General features: G+C 41.4%; 1 protein-coding gene across 4 annotated transcripts in view; it reads left to right on the top strand.

Moving 5' to 3' along the window:
• The window catches only part of TNS3 (tensin 3), a 586,621-nt gene that overhangs the window by 449,317 nt on the left and 115,297 nt on the right, over nt 1-22,007 (top strand). For 3 of the 4 annotated variants that reach the window (XM_077269387.1, XM_077269388.1, XM_077269389.1), the window contains exon 18: nt 19,970-21,163. The exons of the other annotated variant lie outside the window; for it this stretch is intronic. In XM_077269387.1, coding sequence (XP_077125502.1) covers nt 19,970-21,163 — 1,194 coding nt within the window. The remainder of the gene's footprint in view (nt 1-19,969; nt 21,164-22,007) is intronic. 4 annotated transcript variants of the gene reach the window in all.

Raw genomic sequence — 22,007 nt, forward strand, 5'->3', positions numbered from 1 at the left:
GCACATTAAAGGGGATATCCAGGACTTTTAAAAAAATATGCCTAAGCACTAATAGACAGATAGTTGCTACCTACTTGCCTCTGTTGTGCCTGATGCCATTTTCTGTTGAGACTTCCTCTGGTGTCACATCTACAGAACAGCTGTTTCTTTTCCTGTTGAAAGGACGAGACTACTGTTGTCATGCTGATTGACAGCTGGCTCTCCGCTGTCTAATTGGGGGAACTGTCTGTCCATCAGCATGACGTCAGTAGTCCTACCCTGTCTACAGGAAGAAACCCACTGCTCTGTTGATAGGAAGCAGTTGAATCTCTGTCAGGAGCGGTCAGTGATCGGCGCTGGGTACATCAGTCAGGTAATTGTCTCTGTTAGCAACTGCATGCCTGTTAGTGCTTAGGCACGTGGTTTTTTTTTCAGTCCTGGATATCTCCTTTTAAGCTTCAGTGCCTTTTTAGCTGATTTTTTTTATCCCTTCTTTATTGGATCACCTAGTCAATCTAATGGGTGAGTTACATATTCTTCTCAACAGTGAAATGTAGTGAGTGTGGGTTTATCAACGAAAACTCCCATCTATTTCCAAATCACAGTAATGGAGCACAAAGTGATAAAAGTGGTACACACATTACTAAAGCAGCTGTAAACATGCCAATACATATGATGGACAGGGGTGCTTGGTTTTACTTTCATCATATACAGTTGTATTTTTACTACGCTTTCATTCGTGTTCTTCTGTTACTCCTTTTCCTAACTGATTTCCCAGATAAACATGTTAGACTTTCTGTATGTTGCCATTGGGCAGTGTACTTGCAGGTCCCCTGGCATCTCTCCATATTCCCTGTCTGTCACCTGTGTCTTATTGACAGGCACTCTCCCCTCACCCATCAGTCAATTACAGGAGGTAGGCAGCCAGCAGGATTAGGGAGAGTGGGCAGAAGAGCTACAAGTGCAATGTGCCACCCAGAAGCACATGCAGCTCATTTGCATTCAAATTTAATGTTGGATTCTTCAGAAATAGATTTCTACAATCAATGTATGGAGACAATCCGAATGAAACCCCCTGTACATACATATAGGCCATTAGTTTGAGGTATAAAATTCTCATACCAAGTTTGCTTTAAGATGCACATGACATATGTACGCCTCGTTTGAGCATTTTGAAGCAGTGATTGTGATATGACAAAATGGAAATGTTTGTGGGCTCTTTGTGGTAAGAGACAGCTGTTTGTAAGACAAATTATATATTTCTGTGTAAATGTCTGTTCCTTTGTGCTGTGTCTAAAGTTGGGATGTTTGCATTCTTCCTATAAAATACATACAACATGCGTGCGAGGACATGATACGCGGGACAAAGGATGCTGGATTCTCTAAATGAATGTTTGAGGCTTACTTCTTTTCAAGTGCATACTCAATCAAGAAGAGGGCTACATCTTTGGATCTGAAAAGAGACAGAGAGGCTAGCTTGTTGAGGTCAAAGTTCGCATCTTGAGTGACCACAGTAGCCCATTAGAGGAGGCCACTAATGAAGACTTATGAGAACTGTTACAACTGGAACCAGCATAACATTCCTCCATGCATTCTTTAGTAGAATGACACTTAAAAGGAAGTCTGCAGATCCTCGGAGCACACCACAGATTACAAGCTGTGTTTTATGTAATTATATGCTTTGTCTACTAAATTCTTTAGATATTAGCCTAGTATTTGATATTTGTTTCTTAGCAGACTTTTCTGTAGTTACAGTACACCATCAAACCACTCGGCATCTGAATGAGGGGAAGATGAGGTCATTTCCTATTCCTATTTGTTACATGATGCTGGACAGACATGTATACACAAAGGAGCAGGGATGGAATCTGCAGTGGAGCAAGCAGTGAAGTCCGGTCTGCAGTCTGTCAGCACATAGCACAGGAGATCGGAACCACTGTCCTTCCGGCCACTTATCTCTGCATTCATTGTACTGTATGGACAACCACCAGAGCTAGAAGTAAGGGGAGAGTTCACGTTCCTTTTTTACTTTTTTTTTTTTCTTTGAATTTTGTGCAAAAACTCTTCCATATAGAGTAGAGAACCACAAACACTGCAACCTGCACACAAATAACGTATCAAAATATTGTGATGTGACTTTAAGCCAAGCATTTTTATTTGGCCTAGTTTTACTTTTTACCAGAATCCACGTTTTCAGCTAAATTTACAGAAGAATGTAAATTCCTTGTCATGGTTTTACAAATTGATCCAGTTTTCCCAGCAAGCCTGTACACTGCCCCAGGAGAGGAGACTCAGACGGGCTTTGCCTGCTGCAGGCCAGCAGCGGGGACTCGAATTCCCTTCTCCAGCATTGTATGTTTGCTGCTGTTTGGGAGGAATTCTGATCATTCTTGAGTCTAGAGGAATTGCAGTTCCACAAAGCAGTGTGTGTTAGTATTTCTATAATCCTGGCTAACAAATAGGTGGGATACAGGTGATGGGGAGAGCAGTGGTGAGAGAACACCTCCTGAATGCTGCAAGGGGTTGGCTATTAGGTCTGACAGTACCTCTCTACAGCTTTCTTTAAATTCCAGAGGCAGCTTTCCTGCTTCGGCTGCCCCCTATCCGGCCCCTACACTACATTTTGAGCATAACGTTTTTAGTATGTTTCCTTTTTTTCCCTTTTACGCTGAACTGTGTAAAAAAAAAAAAAACAAAAAAAAAACAAACCTACTTAAGCATCTATAAAATAAATATAAATGCTAGTGGGAGCAAAAAATGGAATTTAATAAAAATACGAAATTGCATAATTAAAAGTTACCAAATCAGTGCAGCAACCACCAGCATAGGACCATGTGAAACAAATCAGACAATCGGGAATTACCAGGAGGACAAAAAGAAAGGAAAACAACCGACCAAAAGTCCAAAAATTGAAATTTAATACTTTATTAAATAATGCGAACAAGATTAAAAACAATAATGGGAGCCAAAAAGGACAATGTATGTAATAACAATTTCAATTGTGAGGCCGCACATCCGTTACAACAATAAAAAAGAAAAAAAAAACACAACAGTAAAAGGGTTTACCAAATTGTATGTTACATAAGTAGTGCAGAGAAAAAAAATTTTGTGCACCACAAAAACATCATGCTTCAATGTGTGAAAAAACAAGAGTAAATCTGAAAAGGGCAAAATAATGTTGCTGGGCAAAAGTGATGGAGTGAAGTGCCAATACAAAAGAAAAGCAAATCTATATAATGGAATGGTATATAAAATAATGATCAAAATGATCTACAAAGTGCTTACAGGAGTAGTGCAGCCCCTCTCCCACCAGGATGGCGTGCCAACCCATCAGCATCTATAGCAGACAGAGCCGTTATTTCGGACTTTCGTTGTAGTATATATGTGGGGTTTTTGGTAAAAATCACATGTTTAATTTCAGGTCCCTCTTTTGGCATTCGTATAGCCAGTAGAAAAGGGTTTGTACATTTCTATTCCAGTATACATGTAGATACTTTGTTTTCCTAACTACAGACATGAATGAGCAAAATAAATAATACAAACATGCCTGTAAGGTGTGAAAGGCTACATCCTTCTGCTTGTACCCAGAACATCTAGATTGAGATGATTAAATTCAGAAAACAATATTAAGGCTACGTTCACATTTGCGGCCAGCGCCGCAGCGTCGGGCGCCGCAGCGGCGCCGCATGCGTCATGCGCCCCTATATTTAACATGGGGGCGCATGGACATGCGGCGCACTTGCGTTTTGCGCCGCATGCGTCGCTGCGGCGCCCGCGTCGGTGCGCAGAGGACGCAGCAAGTTGCATTTTTGCTGCGTCCAAATTCAATGAAAAAAACGACGCATGCGGCGCAAAACGCAGCGTTGTGCATGCGTTTTGCTGCGTTTTTGTTTGCGTTGTGCGCTGCGGCGCCGACGCTGCGGCGCACAACGCAAATGTGAACGTAGCTTAACTGATTAATCCAAGCAAATAGCCGTCAGTTTGGCTACGGGAAACATGGCTGACTAGTGTATAGGTTGTATATAGTTTTCTGTCTGGGGGGAGGGTAACATTTTACCTCATGTTTAAAAAAAAAAAAAAAGTATGTTTTGGGATAAGCTGTAACTTCATAGACCAGGCAGCTGGGCATTTATATGGTTAAATGACATATCTGGCAGAGGTGGAGTCTGCCTGAATGAAATGCTTACAGGCTCACTTTCACATTTCTCCTGGGCTCCCTCACCTCCCCCTTTCTCCTTTTTTTTGTTCGGAGTTCCTATTTCAGTGAATGTGATTAGGTTTTTCTTCTCTCCTCCTTCATGTTTACTTCTTCATTCGATCAGAGCCCTTTCTGTGCATCGTCTGTTATGTACAGTTATTAAAAGCAGCAGTGTGCGCTGTACTTTTCCACATTCCTTCAGTCATCTTGGAAGGTAAGAAGCTTTTCTGCTCTTCAGGGTTGAAAGCATTTTGTAGGATTCATTGGGGAGCGGTGTGGAGAACAGAGCGAAGAAAAGGGTTACATGCAGGAAAGGGGGAAATATGTGCTGCAGGAAGGGCTGCGTACACTAAATACTGTGTACAATTCAGCCTTGGACGTGTTTGCCTAGCTGGCTTGTGTCTGACTGTTTTCACAAGTGGTGAATGGCTGGAAAGGGGATAGCTGTGGTACGTCAACGAAATTCTGAGTGAAAGAAAGGAATGGATTTTACTCCAAGCTGTGCTTCAGGTATCTGGGTTTCAAGACAGGAAACGTCAGGAACCAATTGAAGGTTTTAACTGGGCGCGTAAGTTTGTTTTTATTTATGACTTTTTGCTCTTTTAGAACAGTTTGTGTGTTGCACACCAAAACGTTTCTTTTTGTTGTTTCACATGGCCTGGTATCATATCTTACAAACTAAGCGTTCTAGGACAGTCTTCCGCGAACTGCTTGCATTGGTACACAGTGGGTCTTCCAGAAGTTACTTTGTTTTGCGGGTTTTATTCGGAACCGAAATGCTTTGGTTTTTGCATATATTTTAGTTAATTGATCTTTTATAGCTTAAATTGGAAGAGCAAGAAACATGGCTTCAAAGTGTCTAGGAAGGTTTGTCTCCAACAATTGTTGCAGGGAATAGCCTAATATACAAAGTATAACATAACCTTTCAAGAAGTTTTATTACTATTTTAGTTTGGATGTGTTACTGTTTTGGTGGTTGCCATAAGCATTTAAGGTAGAAAAAGCTTTGCTTCTAATGTGCAGCTTTCCACTGCTGATAACTGCTATTGTAAATCATTGACAGAGTTTTAAGTTTGATGTTTTAATGACTTACAACATTCCTGGAGGTCATAACTCCCTTCCTGCTTACATGTCGCCATTGGAATTTAAGTAAAGAGGGGAACATGGCCACCTTGTCCTAAGTGGTGCAGGCTGCTCTGCCCAAGAGTCATCATCAGAAGCACAGCATCTCCTACTTTTCAGATGCTTTCATGAACACATATGTGATCACTGTTGCATTATACATTACTTACCATTTCTGTGTGAAGTCCAAGTACTGCACACTCTAGAAACTTCAAAATATTGTTTACTACAAAAAAGAAAACCACTAGTAACCAGTTATAATTCAGGCAAGCTTTATGGAATGCCCCCTTTCATGGAGACCACATTTAAATTCCTGATGTCTCTACCGTATCTCTCCATCTCCCTCCTGTTCTTTCTCCTTTTCTATTCTCCTCAGTTATTGAATATACAGTAAATTATATAGACATATAAGTCATTGGGCCTGAGGGAATTTCCATTTACCCTTGGGTACATTTTATACCATCAATTCTGAGAAAACCTTTTCAAAGATCAGTTTCTTTATACATCCGTTGTGAAGTGTAGTGATGGACATTGTGATGACCATTTTAGAATAAAGTAGCTAATTGCCACCCCAATAGTGAGTAATGTATGCATGGATTTTTACAAAATGTCATTGTACTTGCATATATTTCTTTATCAGTCTATTTACTATAGATATCATGTAAGTATACAGATAAAATGGCAGGAATGTGCAGTTGTGGTCCTTCAGATGTGGCAGCTCAGTTGCTTTGTAGGCATACTTGATTGTGACCATTTTGATAAGCAACTACAGTCACACCTATATTAGACTGTTTACATGAAATATATCTGTAATTTTATTTCTGCAGGCTATACAGATTAATGCCATCCACACCCACGGATTAGCTAATATGTACTGGGACCACTCAACTAACCCCAAACAATACCGTATATATTCTCGCGTATTAGCCAACCCGAGTATCAGCTGAGGCACGTAATTTTTGCCACAAAAAACTGGGAAACCTCGAGAATAAGCCAGGCTTGCATTGTCCCCTCATCCCCATCCTGGTATGCATGGTCTTCTCATCCCCATTCTTGTCTGCATGGCTCCTTATTCCCATCCTTGTATGTATGGCTCCTTATTCCCATCCTTGTATGTATGGCTCCTTATTCCCATCCTTGTATGTATGGCTCCTTATTCCTATCCTTGTATGTATGGCTCCTTATTCCCATCCTTGTATGTATGGCTCCTTATTCCCATCCTTTTATGCATGGCTCCTTATTCCCATCCTTGTATGTATGGCTCCTTATTCCCATCCTTTTATGCATGGTTCCTTATTCCCATTCTTGTATGTATGGCTCCTTATTCCCATCCTTGTATGTATGGCTCCTTATTCCCATCCTTTTATGCATGGCTCCTTATTCCCATCCTTGTATGTATGGCTCCTTATTCCCATCCTTTTATGCATGCCTCCTTATTCCCATCCTTGTATGTATGGCTCCTTATTCCCATCCTTTTATGCATGGCTCCTTATTCCCATCCTTGTTTGTATGGCTCTTTATTCCCATCCTTGTATACATGGCTCCTTATTTCCATCGTTGTTTGTATGGCTCCTTATCCCCATCCTTGTATACATGGTTCTTCATTCCTATCCTTGCATGTGAGACCCCCATGAGAAAAGCATTAAAATACCAAAAACATCCTACTTATCTTCCCTTCGCGCTCTCACAGCTTCTCGTTCCTGTGCCAGCAGCTCCTGTGGCCAGCGATCATGTACCCCGCTCATTAAGGGAATGAATATTCACCTCTCTCCACGCCTATGGCAGTGGAGAGAGGTGAATATTCATTCCCTTAATGACCAAGCATCCGTGATGGCTCAGCAGCTGCTGGACGCTGGCAGCTGTAACTGTGCACGCTGTAGGAGAAATTAATATTCACTGCCAGCGCAGTGAATATTTATTTCTCTTCAGTAGTCGGCACAGGCTTTAACCGCAGGAGCCAGCTTGTGCCTCCTGTCACCCGCTGCACCACCGCTCCCCCTCCCCCGCCGTCTTCTGGGACAATGACTCGTGTATAAGGTGTTTTTGGCACAAATAAATGTGCCAAAAGACTCTGCTTATACACAAGTATATACGGTATATTGAGGAAAAGTAGGGCTGCTGGATTTCCCCACTCGGGACATAACCCATTATTTGTGACGTTTTCGTTAAGTCTTTTCTTTTTTTTGTCTTGCAGGATTCATTGCCATTTTTAGCACCAAAGTCACACCGTTTCATAAATTTTGCAGACTGTCAAAAAATGTTCTTTATTTATTGTCCTTTTACCTTTTTCCCATTAACATGTAGCAAAATGTGCAAAATAAGTATCCGGCACATATAAAATAATTCCAGGGAAGAATGGAGTACATTTGCTTTAGGAACTTTTTTAATAAGTCGTAGTTGATGTATCAGCAGCAAAGATACATAGAGTAGGTTCCAACAAAGGCTCAAAGTAAAGGAGGATTTTAGGGCAATTCAAAAGCGGCCTTAAAAAAAAAAAAAATAAAGAAATAAAAGACTAGACAAAATGAAGGCAAAAATAAATCAGACCAGGATAAATTGCCACCAGAGTGGTTGGGCAACTGCCAACTCCCATCACCCCTTCAGGACTCACTGACGCTCAGCTTAAGCTTCATTAAAATAAATAAGAAACAAAAAGCATTAGCTTGGGCAAAAAAACAAACCATTTCTTAACCTCTGGATGGATTAAGGAACCTGCCACACAACATCATATGGTGAAAATACACTACAACTGCTGCATAAAAGAATGGTGTACTTAATCTGTTTGGCACTTGCACTTTTTGCATTGCGCAGTTGCTCTATATGCAAAGGAGTCACCGCTCTACACTAATCTTGTTGGTGCCCAGCTGCAGAGAGTAGAGCAGTGCTGGCTTGTCACTTTGCTGTATGTGTAGGTACATTCAATCCATGTGTTAGAAATATTATTCACAAAAGAATCACTATATACAGCAAAATTAAAGTGCTAAATACCTGTGTGACACAGGCAAATGCAAAATAAATGCAATGTCAAACAAGAAAAATAGTATATATCAAAGGAAATGATATATAGAAGTGATATGTAGCTAAGGCTGGTTTTTCACTTGCCGTGTTTTTTTGGTCCATTTTTGTGGCCCCAATGCAAAAATGGGCCGCAAAAATTTGGGCAGCACGGTGGCGCAGTGGATAGCACTGCAGCCTTGCAGCGCTGGAGTCCTGGGTTCAAACCCCACCAAGGACAACATCTGCAAAGAGTTTGTATGTTCTCTCAGTGTTTGCGTGGGTTTCCTCCGGGTTCTCTGGTTTCCTCCCACATTCCAAAGACATACTGATAGGGAATTTAGATTGTGAGCCCCATCGGGGACAGCGATGATAATGTGTGCAAACTGTAAAGCGCTGCGGAATATGTTAGCGCTATATAAAAATAAAGATTATTATTATTATTTGTAGGTACGCCGTAAGCCGTGAGGGCCGTATTTACGGCCGTGAAAAAATATCGAGCTTGCTCAATATATTTCACGGCTTACAGACACGGGCCCCATTGAAAATCAATGGGGGCCGCAAAAACAACGGAAGGAAGGTTGTTTTTGCGGTGCACCGTCACTTCCGGTTTTGCGGACCGCCATTTTTTTCCCAATACTTTTGCTATAGTATTGGGAATCTGGAAAACAGCGATCCGCAAGTTTTTTGCAGTTCGTTATTGCGGCACACCTTGAAAATTGCGTCAATACGGCCCATAAAAAAGACCCGCAATAACGGGCCGCAAAAAACTCTGTATGTAAAAGAAGCCTTAGTGTGCTTTTTATGCATTGATTCCCTATTGATCTATGTAGGTGAGAGAGCCCACAGTCATCACTCTTACCACAATGTATTAGTTGCTTTTTAAGAATATATTGCACTTGAATTTTGTCATATATTTTGTAATTTACTTACACATGGATTGTGTGTTCCTATAACTTGATATTGTACTTTATGTGTGTAGTGGCTTTCTTGTCCAAACCTGAGGCAAGATGTGTATTATGCACCTGCTGTTACCTTTTACATTTATTTTTAAGTACATTGTTAAAGCACCACTCTAGCAGTTTGTTTTTTTTATTATTATTATTTCAGCACTGGAGTGGTGCTAGTACTCTAACTTCCCTGTTTCAAGTCTTATGTTTACCAGTCGCAGCAGCATCTGACTGAGCAGAAGTCTGAGATAACGATCACAAGCTCTCAATGCATTGTCTGTGGGAGCCTCGTTCTGCCTCTTTTAGACTTACATTGAGCTGTGACCTCCAGATCACTCCAGCAAACAAGGCTGAAATCTTTCATTGGTGCCATTCTCATGGCGGGTTCGCTGCTTTGCACAGAGAACCTTTCTTCTATCATTTCTTCACAATTTTCAGAGTCTCTCAGCAATCCAAGGTCAGAATCTTGACTGAATAGTTAGTTTGATGTGGATTGCACTTACCAATACAAATTTGAGTTTGCATCTTTGAGTGCCAAGTTGTTAACATAATTCTGCATTAGAGGTAGCACTTTCTTTTCAGGATTGCCTTCTTGTAGTCAATATTGCCATTTTGTTTTACCTGTCTACTACAACGTCACCTTTGTTGCAGAGTTTTTTATGTCTGTTTCTTACTTAGTTTTAAGCCTCTTGAACAGCTGTTTCTGATTTAGTAAAGGACTGTTTCTACCTACATACACCATGTTCCAAATTATTATGCAAATTATATTTTTCTCGGATTTTCCTAAATGGTCGGTGCAAATGACAGTAAGTCTAATAAAAGTCATCACCCGTTAGAGTATATATCGAATTTTATTGAAGAAACCTCGCAATGATAACAGTATTATCTCCAAAATGAATAAAAACTCAAAATGCACTGTTCCAAATTATTAGGCACAGTAGAATTTCTAAACATTTTATATTTTTTAAAGAACTGAAATTGCTCATTTGTGGAATTTGCAGCATTAGGAGGTCACATTCACTGAACAAAAAAGCTATTTAACTCTAAAACATCCTAACAGGCCAAGTTACATGTTAACATAGGACACTTCTCTGATATCACCTTCACAATTCTTGCATCCATTGAACTTGTGAGTTTTGGGAGAGATTCTGCTTGTATTTCTTTGATTAAAGTCAGAAATAAACTCCCAGAGCTGCTGTTTTGATGTAGACTGCCTCCCACCCTCATAGACCTTTAGCTTGATGATACTCCAAAGGTTCATACCATGAGTTTATCTGCTTTTATGCCCATAGCAGCCAATGACTCAGAGGTATTCTTTGCAGCATGAGATGGTGCATTGTCATGCATGAAGATGATTTTACTCCTGAAGGCACGTTTCTGCTTTTTATACCATGAAAGAAAGTTGTCAGTCAGAATCTCTATATACTTTGCAGAGGTCATTTTCACACCTTCAGGAACCTTAAAGGGCCCTACCAGCTGTTTCCCATGATTCCGGTTGCCCAAAACATGACTCCTCCACATCCTTGCTGATGTCCCAGCCTTGTTGGGACATGGTGGCCATCCACCAACCATCCACTACTCAATCCATCTGGACCATCCAGGGTTGCTCGACTCTCATCAGTAAACAAGACTGTTTAAAAATTAGTCTTCGTGTATATCTGGGCTCACTGCAACCATTTCTGCTTGTGAACACTGTTTAGGGGTGGCCGAATAGTAGGTTTATGCACCACAGCAAGCCTTTGAAGGATCCTACACCTTGAGTTTCAAAGGACTCCAGAGGCACCAGCAGCTTTAAATATCTGTTTGCTGCTTTGTAATGGTACTTTAGCAGCTGCTCTCTTAATCCAGTGAATTTGTCTGGCAGAAACCTTCCTCGTTATGCCTTTATCTGCACGAACTCTGTGCTCTGTTTGTCACAAATCTCTTCACAGTATGATGATCACTCTTAAGTTTTCGTGAAATATCTAATGTTTTCATCCCTTGACCTAGGCATTGCACTATTTGATGCTATTCGGCAGCAGAGAGATTCTTTTTCTTTCCCATGTTACTTGAAAACTGTGGCCTGCTTAATTATGTGGAACATCATTTTTAAGTAGTTTTCCTTTAATTAGAATCACCTGGAAAACTAATTATCACATGTGTTTAAGATTGATTTCAGTGATCCATTGAGCCCTGAGACACAAAACCATCCATGAGTTTATTTGAAAAACAAAACAATTAAATCTTTGACACTTAAATCCAATTTGCATAATAATTTGTAACACGGTGTGTGAAAATGATGGTCCTTATCACCTGTTGGTATATATGGTTACTTGTAGATTGTGAGCCCTCACGGGCAGGGTCCTCTCTCCTCCTGTACCAGTCGTGACTTGTATCGTTTAAAATTACTGTACTTGTTTTTGTACTAGAAATAGGCCCGATGCTATCACATTAGGAGTGCGGTGAAATTAACATCTGTGTATGCTTAGTGATGCTGACAGGAGCAGCGGACATGTCTCACACTGTTTGCGCTTTCCAACATATCTGTTCTATATCATTCCTCTGCATTTTTGCGCTGGTGCAAGTGACAATGCCCCGGTGCTTTATGGGATTCGGGGACAGCGGCCGGAAGTCCCAGCTGGCGATTATTGTATAGGATACCCCTCCTCACATGTAAAGCTCCATGGAATAAATGGTATAATATTAATAATTATACATCTGATTTTAATCCTACAAAATCCCTAATTTTGTGCTAGTATGCCCAGAAAAATTGATGTTGTTCTGATAGCAAAAAGTGGTTCTACAAATATTGACTTCTCCTTTTTTCATTCACTGTACATTTTGTTAATTGAGAAAAAATGTACTATTAACACTTCTATTTTTGAAAATTTTACGGCCATTTTTCCACAGCTGTTTAACTTTTGGACAGTACTGTACGTCATTTGTAATGTTAACAATTTATTATAGTTTTTCAATGTGTCCATAAAAATATTGGCTGTCCGTGATTAAGTTGTCTAGAAAAGAAATTAAAAACAGCCTCAAGATGGCAATCGGAGTGTGTACCCCGTAATATTTATTTGTGGTTACTGTGTAAATTTAGTGCAGAGTTTTGTCTCTGACTGGATGATTATGCTCTCCCAAGAATGATTGCCGTATAGATTGCACTGTGCTAAATATCATTTCACCCGATGAGCGAGCGTTTTGCTTGTCCATTGGATGAACTGAAGCCTGTTTACACTGAAAGATTACACATCATTCAGAGATCCAGTGAATGCTAACAGAACCCCATCTGTGTGTAAAGTTCTACTATCCCAGAGTACCTTCTCAAGCAATATTAGCACTTCTCTTAATTCTTCCACCCCACGCTGACCTTGTCTAAAGGTACCTTCACACTAAGCGACTTTACAACGATAACGATAGCGATCCGTGACGTTGCAGCGTCCTGGATAGCGATATTGTTGTGTTTGACACGCAGCAGCGATCAGGATCCCGCTGTGAGATCGCTGGTCGTTGCTGAAAGTCCAGAACTTTATTTCGTCGCTGGATCTCCCGCTGACATCGCTGAATCGGTGTGTGTGACACCGATCCAGCGATGTCTTCACTGGTAACCAGGGTAAACATCGGGTTACTAAGCGCAGGGCCGCGCTTAGTAACCCGATGTTTACCCTGGTTACCATTGTAAAAGTAAAAAAAAAAACAAAAAAAAACACATACTCACATTCCGGTGCCCGGCGTCCGCTTCTGTTGTGAATTAGACTTTTTTGGCTCCCTCTTGTGGTCACTAGTGATATGACTCTGGGATTGTCTTTCCTCAGTTTGGCACCCACCTGGGTCGTTAGTCCAGGGGTGTTGTTATATAAACTTCCTGGATTCTCAGTCCAGTGCCTGGCATCGTTGTAATCAGTTCCTTTCTGTTTGCTCCTGTCTGCTGGTCCTGGATCTTGCAAAATTAAGCTAAGTCTTGCTTCCTTGTTTTTTGGTTATTTGCATTGCTATTATTTTTTGTCCAGCTTGTACTAAATGTGATTCCTGATTCTGCTGGAAGCTCTAGGGGGCTGGTGTTCTCCCCCCGGGCCGTTAGACGGTTCGGGGGTTCTTGAATATCCAGCGTGGAAATTTTGATAGGGTTTTTGCTGACCGTATAAGTCATCTTACTATATTCTGCTATTAGTCAGTGGGCCTCTCTTTGCTAAATATCTAGTTCATTCTTACGTTTGTCTTTTCTCCTTACCTCACCGTTATTATTTGTTGGGGGCTTGTATCCAACTTTTGGGGTCTTTTCTCTGGAGGCAAGAAAGGTCTATCTTTTCCCTTCTAGGGTTAGTTAGTTCTCCGGCTGGCGCGAGACGTCTAGAACCAACGTAGGCACGTTCCCCGGCTGCTGCTATTTGTGGTGCTAGGATTAGATATATGGTCAGCCCAGTTACCACTGCCCTATGAGCTGTTTTTTTGTGTTTGCAGACTTGGTATGTATTTTTGAGACCCTCTGCCATTGGGGTCATAACACGCTTCCCTGCACTCCTCCTGCATCCTGTGTAAGTGCCGGCCGCAAAGCAGAGCGGTGACGTCACCGCTCTGCTCTGTGGGAGATGCCGGAGATGTTCGGCGCTGACACAGGATGCAGGAGGAGTGCAGGGAAGCTGATGCCGGGCACCGGAATGTGAGTATGTGTTTTGTTTTTTTTTACTTTTACAATGGTAACCAGGGTAAACATCGGGTTACTAAGCGCGGCCCTGCGCTTAGTAACCCGATGTTTACCCTGGTTACCAGGTGACTTCGGCATCGTTGGCCGCTGGAGAGCTGTCTGTGTGACAGCTCTCCAGCGACCACACAACGACTAAACAGCGACGCTGCAGCGATCGGCATCGTTGTCTGTATCGCTGCAGCGTCGCTTAGTGTGAAGGTACCTTTAGTCTACACAGCAAAGCTCACAATGGGTAGCAAAAATACAAGTGTAGAAAGCTTTTTGTGTGTGGTGTGTGCTCAAGTGGCCAGTATAAAAACGTAAATATTTTAAAATGGTGGAAATAGTTTGTTTTTTTTAATTATCAGAAGTGGCCACATTTTTAGGAAAGGAGTGTGTGCTTAGAAGCCCTTTTTTACTGCGCTCACAAGCACTGCTCTGTAGGTGGCTGGATCTGGCCAGCTTCAATGCCCATGAGCTCCTCTGCTGCAGAGGTAAAACTGCTTCTGCCTTCAGCACGGCACAGTGCGTCATTTGAGCCAGTGACATAACCATGCCGCTGGTCTGAACAATCGGCCATCATGACTTTGCCTGCTCCTGGCAAGCAGGAGGCAGAGCACCGGAGCGCTCCTGAGGGGAGAGATTGCATTTAACTGTTTAAAAGAAATGTAATTTGTCATCTTCTGATACATTAAAGGGTTTGTCCAGTTAAGACAATGTTATGTAAAGTTGTACTACTTAGAAAGTGATAAAACATTGCAATATAATATTATTACAATATAATCTTTCCAGTCCTCCCAGTTAATTGCTTGGGTTGGGTTTTTGTTTCGTATGGTTACGACCTATATACTTGCTAGTGGAGCATGCACAGTTGGCCTGGCACATACAGTGGGGCAAAAAAGTATTTAGTCATTCAGCAATAGTGCAAGTTCCACCACTTAAAAAGATGAGAGGCGTCTGTAATTTACATCATAGGTAGACCTCAACTATGGGAGACAAACTGATTAAAAAACAGACAATGTGATTTTCTGGATTTTTTTTATCATTTTATTTGCATATTATGGTGGAAAATAAGTATTTGGTCAGAAACAAAATTTCTTCTCAATACTTTGTTATATATCCTTTGTTGGCAATGACAGAGGTCAAACATTTTCTGTAAGTCTTCACAAGGTTGCCACACACTGTTGTTGGTATGTTGGCCCATTCCTCCATGCAGATCTCCTCTAGAGCAGTGATGTTTTTGGCTTTTCGCTTGGCAACACGGACTTTCAACTCCCTCCAAAGGTTTTCTATAGGGTTGAGATCTGGAGACTGGCTAGGCCACTCCAGGACCTTGAAATGCTTCTTACGAAGCCACTCCTTCGTTGCCCTGGCGGTGTGCTTTGGATCATTGTCATGTTGAAAGACCCAGCCACGTTTCATCTTCAATGCCCTTGCTGATGGAAGGAGGTTTGCACTCAAAATCTCACGATACATGGCCCCATTCATTCTTTCATGTACCCGGATCAGTCGTCCTGGCCCCTTTGCAGAGAAACAGCCCCAAAGCATGATGTTTCCACCACCACGCTTTACAGTAGGTATGGTGTTTGATGGATGCAACTCAGTATTCTTTTTCCTCCAAACACGACAAGTTGTGTTTCTACCAAACAGTTCCAGTTTGGTTTCATCAGACCATAGGACATTCTCCCAAAACATCTCTGGATCATCCAAATGCTCTCTAGCAAACTTCAGATGGGCCCGGACATGTACTGGCTTAAGCAGTGGGACACGTCTGGCACTGCAGGATCTGAGTCCATGGTGGCGTAGTGTGTTACTTATGGTAGGCCTTGTTACATTGGTCCCAGCTCTCTGCAGTTCATTCACTAGGTCCCCCCGCGTGGTTCTGGGATTTTTGCTCACCGTTCTTGTGATCATTCTGACCCCACGGGGTGGGATTTTGCGTGGAGCCCCAGATCGAGGGAGATTATCAGTGGTCTTGAATGTCTTCCATTTTCTAATTATTGCTCCCACTGTTGATTTCTTCACTCCAAGCTGGTTGGCTATTGCAGATTCAGTCTTCCCAGCCTGGTGCAGGGCTACAATTTTGTTTCTGGTGTCCTTTGACAGCTCTTTGGTCTTCACCATAGTGGAGTTTGGAGTCAGACTGTTTGAGGGTGTGCACAGGTGTCTTTTTATACTGATAACAAGTTTAAACAGGTGCCATTACTACAGGTAATGAGTGGAGGAAAGAGGAGACTCTTAAAGAAGAAGTTACAGGTCTGTGAGAGCCAGAAATCTTGATTGTTTGTTTCTGACCAAATACTTATTTTCCACCATAATATGCAAATAAAATGATAAAAAAACAGACAATGTGATTTTCTGGATTTTTTTTTATCAGTTTGTCTCCCATAGTTGAGGGCTACCTATGATGTAAATTACAGACGCCTCTCATCTTTTTAAGTGGTGGAACTTGCACTATTGCTGAATGACAAAATACTTTTTTGCCCCACTGTACCTTTGTAAAAGCCTTATGAACATGTTTCTGCTGCTGAGCATATTGCGATGGTTGCCTCTGAACCATTTGGGGAGTGGAAATTCACTTGAACAATCACAGATAGTGCTGGAGAACAGGGAACTGTGAAGTTGTAGTTCGCAGAAAGAGAGCAGCGGAGAGCTGCCATGGTGAACCAGCACAACTACGGTAAATAAATGCAGGGCATGAAAATAAGAGCGATATTGCAAAGGCTGCATGAAGGTGTGAATTACCCTGCAGGATACAGCGCAGATTGACATACACAGCAAGATCCGATCCCATCAGGGAAGAAATAAAAAGCGTTTGGTAACCGGAAATACCCCTATCAGTTTTGGCAATCAGTGACTTGTAGATGACACGCACCGTGAAGACGTGATGGGTGACTAATAGTGCTGCCAAAGCAGACAGCCATGTACACACACCACAGTTTACCTTTACATTATGTAGCTTGATTTGACTTAATTTCATTAGTTTTTAAACAACTTAATAACAACACCATGTCTGGAGTTCAACACACTTTCATAGTCCTTCACCCCATGGTCAGAAGGAATGCATTATTCACCAGACATGTCAACTCTTAGAATTGTGAACAGAAATTTCTCTTTGCTGAGAAGTCAGATAGCACATGGTTGCCTGATTGATGCCATGCTTTAATAATGAATAGACCATGTGTACTCTAAATTGAAGTTGACAGTTGCAGGTTCACTAATTTGTAGAGAACCAGTACGTAGTAGTTGTGTTTTCAACCAGTCAATCAAAGTAAACAAGAATTATTAGTGAACAAGCATTCATTTGTGATTTTACTGTATTAGTCTTGGCTTTCCCTTGTCTTGTGAATTCTATAAATGTTATAAATAGTTTTACAGATAATGCTGTGTGCCTTCATTATTAAAAGCATGTTAAAAATACAATATGTAGCCTTGTCTTTACGTGGAAACAGTAACCAGATGGATGTAAGATGCAATGGTTTGAACTTCCAGTTGAAGCAATTATTGAAATTGAGTCCAAAGCTGTTTATGAAGATCTGTTTCTTTGTACATACAGTTTAGTAGTGGTTAGCTTGTTTAAGCTGTTAGCAACATTTATTTCTAAAATAAAAAGGTTGCAGGAAGCAGTCTGTTTTTCTTCTTTGAAAGCTGTGATCAGTATGTTTATAGCTTTCTAGTTGTGCATTAAGTAATTGTTTGCATATGTTATAATAGAATTGAGAAATTGGGTATCGGCAAAGTTGAGATTGACCCAACAGGACTAAGGCCGGGATTATACTACCCGACTGCCACAGATAAACTACCACGGATCGGTGGTCATTTAATAGCCTCTTTATACAGGCAAACCTCATTAAATATATGCACAGATAGTTAATAGATTGTCCAGTGCACATACAATATCATTGTTCTCAGCATTCATTGCAGGTCCTGTTTACACAGGATGATGTGCTGCCGGGAACGATGATCTTTTAAGCCGGCCAAAAGATCATTTTGCTTATTCTTCAGGTGATCGACAGCCTGTTTATACTACTCAGTTATCAGGAACCAAGCGTTCTTGAAGAAGACCTATCAGTTCTGAGAAAAATGCAAGAAGTGGCAGTAGATGAAATTTTAAGACGTTTCTCAAGTGCATGTCATCAAAAAACAAGTTGATTTCTCTTAGTATTACAAGGACTCAGGTTTTAGTTTAACTTTTGAGTTTGGGATGTACCAACTATGAGAGGAAATAGAGGGATGATTCTATACAGCATCGGAATGATAAATTAAGTCTTGAGCTTAGGTCTATAATATTTAGGGTGGTCTCATCAATTCACCTGTTTTGTCTTGTCTATCTTGTCCATTTAATTCAATTGGAGAATTGATTTTATTTTTCTTGTTACTTTCCTAGACAGATTCACAAACATGGTGAATCATTTCATAAATACATGCCAGCGAGCAGAGATTCTGAGACCCGAATCATATGAAAACGTTCCTCCCTTCAACCAAGAGTCTGAACTTTACTTGAAAATGACTATTGCTATTTATCATAGAATAATAAGATTAATTGTGTATTCTGCAGACAAAATAAGATGAATTGTGTATTCTGCAGACAAGCTGAAGGAAGAGGACATAGCTGTTTATAAAAGGTTAATCTACTAAAAGAAAGACATAGCTACGTCTAAAGGGTTAACTGGAGGCTCTTGCAGTAGATAAACCACCAATAACAGGCTGTAGGATTGACCTGTACTGCTGTTTCCTCCTCCTGCACCTTCTCCATAATACACAGGGAAGAATCTGATTATACCACACATATAACTACATTCAACATGAAGTAAAGACACTCTCTTCTATTGTTTATATGCTGCAGTCTCCCAGGCTCACCAATCACAATGACATCTACTAGCTCAGAACCAGGAACCATCGCGCAGCTGTCAAATAGCGAGACTCCCGATTAGAGCCGACTTCAGTCCACTTCTCACAGGGCCATTTTTCAGCGAGGTTTAGATTTAAGGCCCCGTCACACTTAGCGACGCTGCAGCGATACAGACAACGATGCCGATCGCTGCAGCGTCGCTGTTTAGTCGTTGTGTGGTCGCTGGGGAGCTGTCACACAGACAGCTCTCCAGCGACCAACGATGCCGAGGTCCCCGGGTAACCAGGGTAAACATCGGGTTGCTAAGCGCAGGGCCGCGCTTAGTAACCCGATGTTTACCCTGGTTACCAGTGTAAAATGTAAAAAAACAAACAGTACATACTCACCTTCGCGTCCCCCCGGCGTCCGCTTCCTGCACTGACTGAGCGCCGGCCCTAACAGCAGAGCGGTGACGTCACCGCTGTGCTGTGCTTTCACTTTAGTCAGTCAGTCAGTGCGGGAAGCAGACGGCAAGGGACCTGACGGACACCGGAATGTGAGTATGTACTGTTTGTTTTTTTTTACATTTACGATGGTAACCAGGGAAAACATCAGGTTACTAAGCGCGGCCCTGTGCTTAGTAACCCGATGTTTACCCTGGTTACCAGTGAAGACATCGCTGAATCCGTGTCACACACACCGATTCAGCGATGTCAGCGGGACCTCAACGATCAAAAAAAGGTCCAGGCCATTCCGACACGACCAGCGATCTCACAGCAGGGGCCTGGTCGCTGCTAAGTGTCAAACATAGCGAGATCGCTACTGAGGTCGCTGTTGCGTCACAAAACTTGTGACTCAGCAGCGATCTCGCTAGCGACCTCGCTTAGTGTGACGGGGGCTTTAGTCTTTTCCTTAATGAGGTTTCCTAGGAGGTGATAATTTCTCTTTAAGAATGCTTGTTCATGATAATCATGTAGAGTAAATGCACCCCAAATTGTTTCAATTGTAGTTATCAATGAACTGGTTAGTGTTCGTTTATTCAAAGCAAGGATTGTTGTAAAGTGTATTTTCAAAGATATGCCATGGATAGATCAGAGAGAGAGAACTACAAGCCTACAAGTTGTAGGCCAGGAAAAACTTTATATTCCTGGTGAAGTAAACAATGACTCTTCTTATTTAGAATTAAAATGCTCACTTTTACTAATGACATTCATTTTTTTTACTTTTTACAGTGCCTCACACCCAAGGGCCTCTTGATGGAAGTTTGTATGCTAAAGTAAGAAAGAAAAGTCTTTCAGATGGATCGGTTACAGTTATTGACCCTGAAGTTCCCATGACAAGCAGTCCCGATCATAGTGATCACACTTTATCTGTAAGTAGTGATTCTGGACACTCTACTGCTTCTGTTAGAACGGAAAGAACAGAAGAGAAGCTTGGATCGAGAACCAAACGAGGGTTGAGTTCAAAAGAAAAGGCAGAACTGGACCAACTTCTAAGTGGGTTTGGGGTAAATAACCCAACAAGCTCACAGAAGGATATGACCGATGTTCAAAACAAGCTTAGTGGGACACGCCATATAGTACCTGCCCAAATTCACGTAAATGGAAACTTAAAACTCAAAGAAAGGGAAACTGATATTTTAGATGACGAAATGCCAAATCATGATTTACACAGTGTGGACAGCATAGGTACTTTATCATCTTCAGAAGGCCAACACTCTAACAATCTTGGCATTTTTAGCTGCCATAAGAGCAGTCAAAATTCTTTGCTGTCTGATGGCTTTTGCAGTAACACTGGAGATGAACATGGCCATAATTTAGTGCCTGACTTGGGTATTAGCATTGACCATTTGTATGAAAGATCTTACACTATCCATGAGCCAAAGCAAGTTCAACAGCCAACAGCACAACCTCCTCCTTATGTACAGAGCAATTACTCTACTCAAACTTGGGTACGTCAGCAACAAATGGTCAGTTCGCAGCAATACAGCTTTAGTACTGATAATGAAGGGCGTTTCATTATGCATACATTACCGGACGCCTCCTCAACTAACTTACCTGAGATATCAAAAGGGTCTTCTGTATCTAACACAGGGTTTAATCACAGAGATGAAGTGCAAAGAAGCACGACTAGCTCCTCTCAGGACATCGCTCCTGAAGTTAACAGGCAGCCATTATCGACACCGCTAACACCAAATGGAATTGAAGTAAGGAGTGAAGACACACCATCTTCTCCAACATTGGATATTGACCAGTCAATTGAGCAGCTCAATAAATTAATATTAGAGTTAGATCCAACATTTGAACCAATTCCAACCCGGATGAATTCTAGTACAGCAAATGCAAGCTTACTGGCTCCTGACGTGGACAACAGTGGCCTCCACACTCCTTTAGAGGCAGAAAAACGACGAAAGCTATTTCAAGGAGGTAAGAAAGTAGCTGTGCTTTAAAAGGGTTATTGCTCAATCATTGGGTACAAAAATATGCTGTCATTGCCCAAAGTGTTAGCACCCTTGAAACTGTTCCAGGAATTGAAGCATTTCTTCTAGAAAATTATTGCAATTACACATTTTTTATACACATTCTTATTTCCTTTGTGTGTATTGGAACAACACAAAGAAAAAAACTGAGAAAGAAAGGCAAATAGGACATCATTTCACACAAAGTTCTAAAAATGATCTGGACAAAATTGTTGGTACCCTCAACTTATTATTTAGTTGCACACTCTTTCGAATAAATAACTATAACTGCAATCAATCACTTCCTATAACAATCAACAAGCTTCTTACGCCTCTCAGCTAGAATTATGAACCACTCTTCTTTTGTAAACTGCTCCAGGTCTCTCATATTTGAAGGGTACCTTCTCCCAACAGCAATTTTAAGATCTCTCTACAGGTGTTCAATGGGATTTAGATCCGGACTCATTGCTGGCTATTTCAGAACTCTCCAGCACTTTGTTTCCATTCATTTCTGAGTGAATCTTGAAGAATGGGGCCATTGTCCTGCTGATAGACCTATGACCTAGGATGCAAAACCAGCTTTCTGACAGTGGACACTTCATTGTGACCCAAAATCCTTTGTGAATCTTCACATTTCATGATGCCTTACACACAGTCAAAGCATCCAGTGCTAGAAGCAGCAAAACAACCCAAAAACATCTTTGAACCTCCACCATGTTTGACTGTGACTGTAGATACTGTGTTCTTTTCTTTGTAGGTCTCATTCTGTTTTTGGAAAACAGTAGAATGAGGTGCTTTACCAAAAAGCTCTA

This window comes from Ranitomeya variabilis, chromosome 6, assembly GCF_051348905.1.
Source record: "Ranitomeya variabilis isolate aRanVar5 chromosome 6, aRanVar5.hap1, whole genome shotgun sequence".
Classification (NCBI taxonomy): Eukaryota; Metazoa; Chordata; class Amphibia; order Anura; family Dendrobatidae; genus Ranitomeya; species Ranitomeya variabilis.